General features: G+C 44.8%; 1 protein-coding gene across 1 annotated transcript in view; it reads left to right on the top strand.

Moving 5' to 3' along the window:
• Positions 1-5,345: 5,345 nt before the first annotated feature.
• Positions 5,346-12,460, top strand: part of PRKAR2B (protein kinase cAMP-dependent type II regulatory subunit beta) — a 68,680-nt gene continuing 61,565 nt past the window's right edge. Inside the window, exon 1 of the mRNA XM_015850725.3 lies at positions 5,346-5,951. Coding sequence (XP_015706211.2) covers positions 5,633-5,951 — 319 coding nt within the window. The 5' untranslated portion in view covers positions 5,346-5,632. The remainder of the gene's footprint in view (positions 5,952-12,460) is intronic.

Raw genomic sequence — 12,460 nt, forward strand, 5'->3', positions numbered from 1 at the left:
CAACTGGAAGTTTTTAAAAGCATATTTTTTTTAACCATAATTTTCCCACTCTTGCTTCATATTTCATGAAAGCTAAGAAATACCAGACTATTTTAGGGTATTTGTGTTTCATTTCATCTCAGAGATATCAGTGATCTGCTGTAAGGTACAACAGTTTCTGTCTCGTACCTTATATCAATTACTGTACCATTTTTATTTGCATTAATAGCAGAAAAGTTTGTTACATTGAATTTTTAAGACCACAGTCATAACCTTCACTAACTTACTGGTTACTTTGATTATTAATCTAGAGATGTTAAAGAGATTTACGTTCCAAGATGAGATGTTGAGCCATTTCTGATAAACAGGACTGATTCTATTTGTTACTTTGAGGGGGCCAGAAGGAACTACCCAGACTATGCAGACTGTATTCATATTCACAGTAAACTACCTATACCATTCAAAATAGATTTTAACGTTCAGATCATTTGTCGCAAGCCTCTTTTACTATACATAATAACAGGTTTTTTGTTTAAACGCTGTTATCCAAACAGGAATACAGAGCTGACGTCAAGGGGCAGGAAATGTACCACTTCTCTTCAACCTTGGATTCCAACTGTGTAATCTTTGCTGTTAAATATATATTAATCATTGACCATGGCTGGAAGGCCATACTTCAATTTCCAGCCACTGTTTTCTTGTTGTATTCCTTGGTTACTTTGAAAAATCTTCTTTACCTGGTGTTTTTCCCTTCTGGAAGTGTTTCTAATTTGGTCAAATTTCAATCTTCCTTTTGATAAAAATACTGAGCCCTCCCAGTCTTTTCATTGTAAGGCATTTTCTTCAGTTTCTGAATAATTCCTGTATCTTTCCTGTACAGCTCTCATTTTCCAATATTCTTTTGAACACACAAACACCAAAATTAAGGGCTGTACACGACTACTGGTCTCAGGAGTGCCTCACAAAGTGAAAATCCCCCTTTCCCATTTACTTTTTGCCTCCTGAAACACCCAAGAATCTCATTAACCCATTTTGCTACAGACTGATATTGGGAGTTCAAGTTGAGCAGTTTCTCCATTTTGATCCCTAAACTCTTTCAGAAGCGCTGCTTTCCAAGATAAAATCCTCCCACTCTGTAGAAACACCTTGCACTCTTTGTTCTGAAGTCAATCACTTAAAATGTAGGTGTGTAAAGAAAGATTTCATTTAAATGGACAAGATATCGGGACCGCTTTGTGCTTAGCTGAGCTCACTGATACCACCATTCTAACTGGGTTCTATGTCAGCTGGATATTGCATCAGCAACAGTTATATTTACTTCTAAGTAACTGTGGGAGATGTTGAACAGAAACAGCCTACTGTCAGTTCCTGGGGAACAACGCCTCCATTTGATGATGATGTTCTGTTGTCAAGTAGTTTGAGAGATATTTGTTAGCCATTTAACAGGTTGCGCTGACAGCGTAGAATGCCATTTTTTTGTGAACAGGACACTGTATGAGCACAAGATCCCTCAAATAGCCTGTCTACTACAGTTACACTGTCATTTTATCTCATTACATCAAAACCAGAAGGAAGTTTACTTTTAATGGCAAATTCAGCACACACTATACTGACTTAAAAGATATGGCTCTTTTCTTGTGAAATTACAAGTGATTGCCTGTAGGTGCCCAAATTGAAGCACATAAAGTGGACTGATTTTCTAAGAGAGGGTATCCAGCAGCTTCTCAGTACCAAGGACTACAAACCAATGGATTTCAAAGCAAATCTACAACAGTTCATGCACAGAATAGACCATTGTATGCAGTGTTCACAATAAGACACAAAGCTATTACTTCCTAGAAGGCCCAGTTTTGGGTTTGGAAACGCTGGAGTGAGCAGAAAAGTAAAGAGACGTAAGTAAGAATTTGACTTGAGTATGTAAGCGGATACCTGCTCCCTCTAGATATATGTTAGGCAGAGGAAGAATTAGATGCTTCAAAACCACAGCAAGAACAGAGCAGTAAGAACAGCCAGAACAAAAGGTATGAGAAGAACCAGAGAATCGAGTCGAGGAATGAGATTACACTTGATCCTTGAATTACAGGGAGTAGTTTATTATGTTGATGATAGAACTGAACATTCTTCTGATAAACAGGTTATGTTTTGGCAAATGATTTGGCACAATAATAATAGTGATATATCATTCTCATCTGAAGAAAAATGAACCTGCACAGCTGCACGTTTTGTTATTACTGAAAGAATCTGTGGTTGAATGACTATCACTGAAAAGTGTTAACAAGAGAATTCAGTAAATAAGATTTGCCAAGCAAGACAGCATGAGCTGCCTTGTAAACTGAGAAGAAAAAGGAAGATCAATTTATGTGACATCTTAAAGGTATTTGGGAAGATCAGTAATTGCATGTGATTCTTACTAACTGGTTGCTCAAAACATACAAACCAGCTATTGCAAGATCAAGAGCTTGCAAAGACATACAGCTGAAGAGATTTGGAAATACACATAAAACATGAAGGCATTTTCAAGTTGCTTGTCAGAAGCAGCTTTTAATCATGCCAAATGCAAAGTGTGTCTGAATTTACAATTTCAGAAGTCAAGACAACAGATGTAAGTCAGCACAAAGCAAAAAGATAACAAAACAAATATGACTTCCACATGTCAGTCTTCTTTTCTGTGCTGCAATAGGTTTGGGGCCAGTTTTTGTCCCATTTCTTCTGTAGTACAATACAAGCTCTTTCCACTGCTGGGAGCTGTTAGGTTACCCATGTAGGACAGACACCACTATGGATAAAGAGATTAGGGTCTTTTATTTCAGGGCTAGCTGTGCAGCTGGTCACGATAGTCTCTCTTAACTCTGAGAAGGTGACAAAGTGGGCTTTTAAAAGTACTGTACTCCATGTCAAGATGATGCTCTTTGCTGAATGACACATGAGAATTAGTACAAACGAATAAAGCTCATCAGAGAGGTGTGAACTGATCCTCTCATTACCTCACTGTTCACTCTGCTTGAGTGTAACACGTTCTGTAACACATGCTGTTCCCCTCACAAGAATTTAAAAGCAATTTGAAATCAAGGTGAGATCCATGGAACAGGAAGGGAAAGAGAAGACATCAACTTGAACTGCAGAGTTCACTGCCATTCTTTGAGATACACTAAATCTCAAGCTGCCTTCCTAGACACAATTTAGGATGTTTCGAAAATATAAAATTAGAGTAATTCTTTGGAGTTCCACTAATTAGGAGACTCATATTCAAACAATGCCACTTTTGCCTGCAAACATCAGACTGGCTCTTGAGGATGTCCCCAGAGGAGGAATTTCCTTTCACTCTAATGATGTCTGGGAGAACGGGCTGCTCTAGCAAGCCTGAGAAATCCTTGATGACATGGTGAAAGACAGTGCTGCTGATAAATCCCTGGATTATCAGACAGCCTTGTCTGGCTGGGAGAAAACCTCAGAGATGACAATCCATTCAGTTCCAAAGACTCCAGTAAATGGAATGTTATATGCTCACAGAACAGAGGCACCAAGTGGATAGTTGGAACAAATGTCAAAAGTTCCTGGTTTCCTCAGCGTTCAGGCATCTCTCAACCTGAACACAAATAGGAGAGCTCACTGTTAGAGGGCTTTGAGCTGTTAGATTTGTAAGTGAGACAGTTCGGCATTTTTAGCTAAAGCTCCTTTTAGAATGACCAAGAAATGCCCCTGTCCATAACATACAGGTGTCAGCCCCCCTGCTGGTCACGATCCTTGGCGACCACAGTGTATGTGGCTACATGGCATCATGGCAGTACTTTGTAGGGACAGATATGGTTGAGACATGGCAGTAAACTGAGATGAAAACTATTTATTAAGACTGATAAATGGAAATATAATAATTAAAAATGTGATGAAAACTATTTATGTAATCTCCACAATGCAATTACTTGTTGACCAATGCCCAGCTAATAATATAATTGTGCTGGCCAGCAGGCCAGCAGCCCACCAGTACAACATAAGATCATCTCATCTCATCTCATCTCATCCCACCCCACCCCACCCCATCCCATCCCATCCCATCCCGTCCCATCCATCTCACAGTAGTCAGCCATAAGCCAACTACCTACAATCCCATAGGTTTGGAATAACCCTCAGCCTAATTTAGGTCACCTGCCTCGGCTCTACCTGCCTCCTGCCGGCACCCATAAGGAGCCCCAGGAAGCTTCCATTGCTCAGCACAACTGCAGCATTGATGTGATGCTGGCATTATGCCTTGGCTGAAACCAGGGCTCCTGGCCACCAGCAGAAAGCTGCAGCATTCACAGAGAACGTTCTGCAGCTGAAGTAATGGTGAGCATCCAGTAAAATCAATTTCCAAACAGCAGCGTGGTCCTGAGCTCGGACCTTTGGGCCATTGTTGCACTTTGCACACAAACCCAGGGCTGATAGAATTTTCTATGTTCAGCTGTGGGCCCCTCACTACAAGAAGGACATCTGGGCTGTGGAGAGTGTCCAGAGAAGGGCAGCAAAGCTGTGAAGGATATGGAGCATGGGTCTGATGGGAGAGTGGCTGAGGGAACTGGGATGGTTCAGCCTGGAGAAGAGGAGTCTCAGGAAAGATCTTATTGCTGTCTACAGCTGCCTGAAGGGAGGTTGGCCTCTACTCCCAGATAACAGTGATAGGGTGAGAAGAAATAGCCTCAAGTTGCACCATGGGAGGTTCAGGTTGGATATTAGGAACAATTTCTTCCCAGCAAGGCTGGTGAGGCACTGGCACAGGCTGCCCAGGGGGGTAGGTGAGTCTTTGGTCCTGGAGGCATTGAACTGTGTGGATGTGGCACTGAGGGACGTGGTGCAGTGGACACGGTGGGCATGGGCTGCTGGTTGGACTAGATGAATGTAGTGTTCTTTCCAACCTTAACGATTCTATCCTTCTATCATCCCAACACGCTGAGGTGATTACAAACCGGTTTTCAGGCCTTCCCAGGACCTCACTTTCAGAGGAGCGTTCAGCTCTATGAGCAGAGCTCTATGACCCTTTGAAAGGGCCGATAACAGCAGGATGAGTTTCTTTCTCTAGATGCGGTGTTGGCGGACACGTCGGTGAACGTACGGCGTATCTACGCCTACGAGCGATGCGGGGATCATTGTATGGTTGTCCGTGGCCCACAAAAAAAGCACAACGGCAACGAGCGGCCAAATACCGCAGGGACGGCGGCACCCCCACGGAGGGGCCGGATCCTGAGCTCAGCGCCGCACCCGCCGCCCGCTGCTCCCGCTGCTCCCGGCAGTGCGGGGTGGGGGGTTGCGCTGCGGGCCGCAGTCCCCGGCGGGAGGTTGTCATGGTTTCCTGGGTCACATGTGTGCGAGGTTCCCCCGGCGCGGGGGGAGGAGGCGGCGGGGGCGGGGAGGTTTCAGTCACGGACGGGGCTGCCGCCGCCGCGCCGGGTGTGGGGCGAAGCGGAGCGAGGCTGCGGCCGCCGCCTGCCACGAGCCGCGGGCGGCAGCGCGGATCCGCCCCCCCCATCCCCGCCCGCTCCCACCTGCGCCGCCCGCCCCTCCCCGCAGCTCAGGGGCACCCGCCGGGCGCTGCCTCGACCCCCGGCCGCGGACCCACCCGGCCCCCGCCTCTCTCCCCTTCCCCTGCTTCCCCCCCCCTCACCCCCCGGCCGGCCCCGGCATGAGCATCTCCATCCCGGCGGGGCTGACGGAGCTGCTGCAGGGCTTCACGGTGGAGGTGCTGCGGAGCCAGCCCGCAGACCTGCTGGAGTTCGCCCTCCAGTACTTCGGGCGCCTCAAGGAGGAGGCGGCGGCTGCCAAGGCGGCGGCGAAAGAGAAAGAAGCGAGCGGCCGCCGGGCTGGCACCCCCGCGCCCGGCCATGACCGGGGCCAAGCGCAGCGCCGGGGACCCCCCGACGCCCGCGGGGTCAACTTCGCCGAGGAGCCCATGCAGACCGACTCGGAGAGCGGCGAGGAAGAGGAGCAGCAGCGCTTCCCGGGTGAGGGCCGCCGCCCCCGCCCGGCCCTGAGGGGAAGGCGGCGGAGACGGGGGCGGTGGGGGGGCTGGCCGGGCCCGGGGAGGGGTCCGTAGGGTGCGGGTTGGGTCGGGGCAGCGCCGGAGCCCGGGACGGGAGGAGGAGAAGGGCGTGCGCCGGGTGCAGCGCATTGTCCTCCTAACGGAGCGCCGCCGGGAGCGGCAGCAGCGCAGCGGGGCGGTGCGGTCCGGCTGTGCCCGCTCCGGGCCGGGGGTGCCGCATCCCGGGGCCAAGTTCGGCCGCAGGGCTGTGCCCTTTGTTCAGGTGTGCGGCGGCCGTTCCCTCATTGCCGCTAATTCCAGGCCTGCGCTACGCCCAATGAAGGCGTCCTCATAGGGGCGTTCCGTGCCGTTCCCCTTTTAGAACTGAAAATCGGCGTTTTCTCGGTAGTCCGGTAGCACGCCGTTGTTACCTCAGGCAGCACCTCTGATGGGCGAGGTGCTGCATTCACACCATAACGTGTTTCTTCAAGTAGAACGCTATTCGAAACCTGATGTCTTCTGAAAAGTCGGTTGTGCAGGCAGGAGGGCCTCCGGAGCTGGCAGAGCTATGAGGGTGGCAGGGGGCGTACACAGCATCCCACCTTCCTTGGAGGGTGACACCTCTGTACACCTTCATGAGGCAGATGGTCCCAGGTAGACACCATGGATGGGTGTGATGGAGTGAGAGCAGGGCCGGGACACGGCTGTCTGAAGGGCATCCAGCATGTGGCCTTTGTGTGGCGAGGAGGATGGAGGAAGGGTTGGGCCGAGGGGACGTTTGTGCCCTTCTTGTGGGCACAGTGCCTTGGGAGCAGTGCAGAGTTGAAGTCTGCCCCATCAGATCACCCCAGGCTGTGCTAGAGGTAGCAATGCCTCGCAGAGTGCACAAACCAGCTGCTTTCTAGGGGAGCATCAGTGCAGTCTTTAAAATAACAAGTGCATTTCATCAGGGAAGCATGTAGATGGTTAAGGATTGGCTAAGTCTATTAAATGCTTTGTGCTGTGCCATGAGATAGGCAGCGTTCTTTTTGTCTGTTCTTTGCGGCTGTGCCGTGTGTGTTCAGTGGGAATTTGAATCAGTCAGACAGGGTTTCCGGATTGACATGGTAATTTTGAACTCTAATGCTGACTGCGTTGTCTTTGAGATGGGCAGAGTTCCGGAAATCTGCTGCATCTGAAAGTGAAATGGTGATAATGTGGAAGAATAAGATTAATACTGTAATTCATTAACACCGGGCATAGTCTTTGTGCATGACTTCTGAGACACTGAGCAGATTCTTACTCATAGATGAATGGAGACCTGGAAGTGCAGAAATAGAGCCTGACCTTATTGGCCTGTATGTGCCACATACATGGAAGTTAACAGGGTGCTTTGAAGGCTTTCAGAGTGCAGGGAATGCCCACAATCCAGATTTTCCCCATAGTCATTCTTTTGTGATCTTGCTTTTTCATTAAGGGACGTCCAAGATTGATTTAGTTTGACTCACTGGTTTATGCATTAGGAAAAAAACTTTTAAAATATCACATTTTTTTTCAGTCTAGTGTGTTTTGAGTGTTTTATTATATCACGGCTTATAATTTATGCCAGTTGGAGCAATTGATCATTAAAGGTCACAAAGCCTGAAATATTTGTGAAACTACTTGGAAGGTGAATTAAGGAGTGAGTTATAGTCAATGATCACTAACCTCGTGCTTGTGTATGGGCTCATTCTGCAGTAGTGTGTGTTTTAGCTCCTAGTTTTATGCTTGCTCTGAATACATACGCTGCTAAGGTGACAAAGCTATGCACCCATTCAGCCTTTTGTTAATAACTGGAGGCATGAAAACTTGTATTTAAATCATTGTTTAAGGGTTTAAATAGCAATTTAAAAGCACATGCTTTTCCTTTCAGCTTCTGGAAGAAACAATTCTTGAGTGAAAGTTAGAGGATCAACCTTTATTTTCTTTTTTGGCATTTTTTTGCTCACATGAACAGTCAGACCGGTCCTGTATAGTCAGTTTGTCCTATTTCTGTACAGCTTTTATGCAGCAGAAGAAAATAAGTTTGGGAAGTTTATAAGTGAATAGGAGATGAACTGGCAAGGAGCTCCGTCCTGGTGGCGGCACCTTTCCTTGCGGAGGCAGCGTGCTTGAAATGTCATGTTGACAATGTTCCTTAATTTGCCAATTCAAACAGGATGTTGTTGAGAGCTTGTTGTAATTGCTGCTGTCTGCAGCTCTTCTTTCTTTCTTTCTTTCTTCTTCCCCCCCCCCCCCCCCCCCCCCACAATGCTTATTTCTATGAATGCTGCAGTTGAACACTGTCACTATGAATTTTGTCCTTGAAATGCATTTTGGAAGGTACTTAAGCGGTATGTATCCATTTGACAAATGACAAGCTGAGGCATAAGCTGTTTAAAAAATCATAATACTGTCCTCAGGTTCAGGAGTCACACATGATCCACAAATTAAACCGTATTCGGGTCCTCTGTGCCTGTCAGGTCAGTTCTTTACTCTGCTTGATGCGATCTGATTTAAAAAGCAGTTTTGTTGCAGAGAACTTTGTTGTACTGGTGGTGTAGTTCTGAATTGGTACCTGGAGTTAACGTGACCTCTGAAATGCCATTGTTTAAGTTTGGGATGTTCGTATTATCCCTTTCTGAACACACGGCTTAGTTTGGAAATGACTTTCAGGTCTTTGCCCCTGTTAGATTGCCCTACATGGAGGTAGAAAGGCCAGTTAGTGGACACAGCTAATTCTTGTTACTGCTAATAGCAATTACTTATTGAGCAGGACTGAATTTTATTGCGTACATAAAAATGAGCCCCCGTTTTAGCAAATTCTTCTAACTTTTTTGGAAGGTTGAAGTGCTTATTGAAATGTATTATACAAGATTGGAAAATATTGAGTAAGAACAAGTTAGAGAACAAGTAAGTAACTTGTTCTCTGGCAGATGACCTGCATGTTGGCACATACCTTGTCTTGATGGGTAATAGTGCACCTTCTTTGTAGCAGCTGTGTTAAACAGTTGCTCACATCTAAAGTGTAGTATTTTATCTGGCTGTAATATGAATTAGCAGAACGATGCCTTCAGGAGCAACACCATTCTTTATGTTGTATGTCTGCTGTGTTGGATGTTCCATTTGGTGTCAGGTAGCCTGCGTTTACCTTATGTTTTACAATGTTGCTTTTCCTTGGATAGTAATGTGTTTTAAGTGGAAAACACTGCAGCTGTCCCTCTCCTCCCCCGTGTCGTTCTGTTGGTGTCTTGTTGGCTTTGAGTTCCTTCTCTGAAAGCTCACACTATAAAATGCAGCAGTACTTCTCAACTTTACCCACTGTTACCAGTGGTAACCAAAACCATAAAGATACCACCAATTAAGTAAAACGTAAGTATTCTAGCTTACAGTATCAGCATTAGGGGCTTGTCTGTTCTATTAGTTTCTTGATCGAGTTTGAATTGTTCTACATCAATAATGTCTATCCACATTTTGTGGAAGCCAGAGCACTGAGGAAAACGTTACCTGTGTCAATGGTGGTTTGTGGGATTTCATCAGAGCTGTTAACTTCACTTGCTGGTTCCTTTCCTGGAATTAAACAAAACCTGAAAACATGTAACAGTTTGTAACGTTCCTCCAGGTCTGATGTGCAGTGATAGCAGGTAGATAGAGCAGAGAAAAGGGCTAGTAAGAGCAAGTAGGCAATATAAAAATATGTGTAGGTTGTACTAGGATATTATTAAGTGTTGGACTGTATAGGTTGTACTAGGATATTATGAAATGATGGACCATATAGAAAGATGTGAATTTCTTAAAAATGTGTATTTTCTAGTAAAAATCTGAGTCACTGCGGGTGGTGACTGAAACTTGCTATCTGAGCTTGCTTAGCCAACTTCAGGAACAATGTTTTCATCTTTTCTATGCTCCCGCAGCTGTAATATAGCTATATGAGTAATGCCTTATTTATTTGTCCATAAGGAAAAGTAGGACCCTAGCTGGAGTAGCCTTATAGAGGATGCAATTTAGAGAAGATAAGTTTCCAGTTATGCATGCACCTCTGTCATAAGTGTACTTATGTACCAGGGGTGCTGCTGGCATTCTGAATGGACATACACTGCGCTCTGAATCACACCAGAAACAACACGGGGACATCCAAGGAAGAACAGCCTAAAACTTTGTCAGTGAGTTGCTGAAGAGTGGTAGAGCATCTTGACACGATGCTTCCTGGTATTTGTGACAGGAGCAAACTGGGACATTTTCTTTTCTGCCAATAGTTATTTCACAAAGCAAGCCTGAGCTGGCAGTTTAGTCCTTAAAAAAGATAAATAATGACATATGTATTATTATTTTCTCCCTTTAATCTGGTCCAGGTGGGTTTTTTTTGCCTGGCAGCACTGCAGTCCAAAACCTTAGTCTGACAAAATTATAAGCAACTGCAATGTTGTAATCTTGTAATGGGAAGCATTTAGCGGTTTAGTTGTAGGACACATGGCTCCACCTGGTTTGTGTGTTTACGTAGTTGCAGATGAACAGAGTGCTTTTGTTATAACAACTTTTTAAAATAAATGTTTTTAGTAAGAATGTAATTGAAACGATAACAGTCTCTACTGGAAAGTAACTCCATATCCCTGCTCCAAACAGAAGCGTGTGTGAGTGCTGGTGTATTTACGGGCTGTTGTTTTGTTAACATTTGTCTCTGTGCATTTAAGAGAAGCAGGAAAAAAACCCAAAACAAAACACATGGGCAGAAATGACATACCAACAATGTTTCAGTTTATCTCCATCTTCTTTTTTCTCTGAAGGAAACGACTTGAAGCCGAATTTGGCTGAATGCTCCTCTCAAAAAGAGAACAGTATTAACTCAGGAAGTGTGGAAAGACATAAAGTTTTGTTGGAATGAGTTTGAAATGATTACATTGTAAGGTATAAACAGTGTCAGTGCTACGTCTATGCACCACCGCTCAGTTTCTTGCACCTATCATATCTGCTCTAAAGGAAAACTGGTTTAGTTCAGGAACTGTCCCAGAGCTTTCTATCAGTCACCGACTGGTTTGGTTTCCCTAAGAGACCTTACTTACTCTTTACTCCCCAAATGCATTTGGATGAATGGAAAAATTGATTATTTTTTATTTTAAGTAAAGAAAATATATATCTGTGGGCACGAAGAAAGTACCAATTTTTAGAATGTTAACAGGACGAGGGAGAATGGCTTTATACTAAAAGAGGGATGATTCAGGTTAGATGTTAGGAAGAAATGCTTTGCTCAGAGGGCAGTGAGGCCCTGGTACAGCTACCCATAGAGCTGTGGTATCCCATCCCTGCAGATGCTTGGGGCTGGTTTGGATGGGGTCCTGGGCAGCGTGAGCTGGTGGGGGCAGAATATGGGGCTGGGTGATTTTTAAGGTCCCCTCCAATATAAGCCATTCTATGAATGTTCTCCTGTTGAAGTATAGAAAAGCAGTTAACTTAATGTTTATAACCTGCACAAACAGGCGCTTCATCTACCTGTCGATAAGTTGAGCTTGGTTTAATACATATAGATCTCAGGATTTATCCCCAGTCTGTTATGCAAAAGTATTGCATTCTGTTCTCCAGCACTGTCCAGGGAGAACTCTCAGTCTGTGGGAAATCTACCTTAAATGGTGAAATCTCTACAGGCTCATTGGCCTTAGCTGCTCCTGTAAATCTGGAGCATATGGTTTGGAAATCTCACATTTAGGTCACAAAATACAAGTTAATCAAGGTGCAGGCAGATGCCCCATTTCTGTTCTTCCAGTATCAAACATGACCTCTAGATCTGGAAATCTCATTTGTCAGGACAGTGATGAAAGAAATGGGAAGGCAAGGTGGAAGGAAGGATACACAAGCAAAAGAGGAATCAGTGTGTGGTAAGGAAAGTGGAAAGCTAAAAGCAAGAGGAAGAAGAAGGCATGGAAGTGAAGTAAGGGGGGAAGTATGTAACTGCTGTTGTCATATATACACACCAAATTTATGTCCTGATTTTTTTAAATTGAAATTATAGTTGCCTTTTACGTGTGTTTTTGAGAAGCAAAAAGGCAAATTTAAAACCCACTGACCATTAGTTTTAGTTTATCATAGAATCCTGAAGTTGAAAAGTTAGAAGAAAGTTGAAAAGTTAGAATAGAAGTTGAAAAGAACCTTTGAAGGTCATCTAGTCTAACTCCCCTGCAACGAGCAAGGGGAAGCTTGATCCAACTTTGTCTTTTATGCCATGGGATTCCTCAGCAAGTTTGAGCTTTTCATTGGAGCTTTGAGCAAATACGATTGCAGAGAAGTTTGGTACTTTTTAAAAGATGAGTAATCATGGAATGGTGAATGAAGAAAGGAGGAAACACTGTGGAAGAAGATCCATTTGAAATGGATCTCTCTCTGCTTCTAGAGTAGGGCTTGACATACATGAGTTAGAAGAGTTATTTATTACTTCAGATGTATTTCTTAATATAAGTAACAAATACATGGCCTTTTAAATACGCACATCTATAAGTAGATATT

Source organism: Coturnix japonica, chromosome 1 (genome assembly GCF_054131305.1).
Source record: "Coturnix japonica strain WE chromosome 1, WE-NBRP24, whole genome shotgun sequence".
Taxonomy (NCBI): domain Eukaryota; kingdom Metazoa; phylum Chordata; class Aves; order Galliformes; family Phasianidae; genus Coturnix; species Coturnix japonica.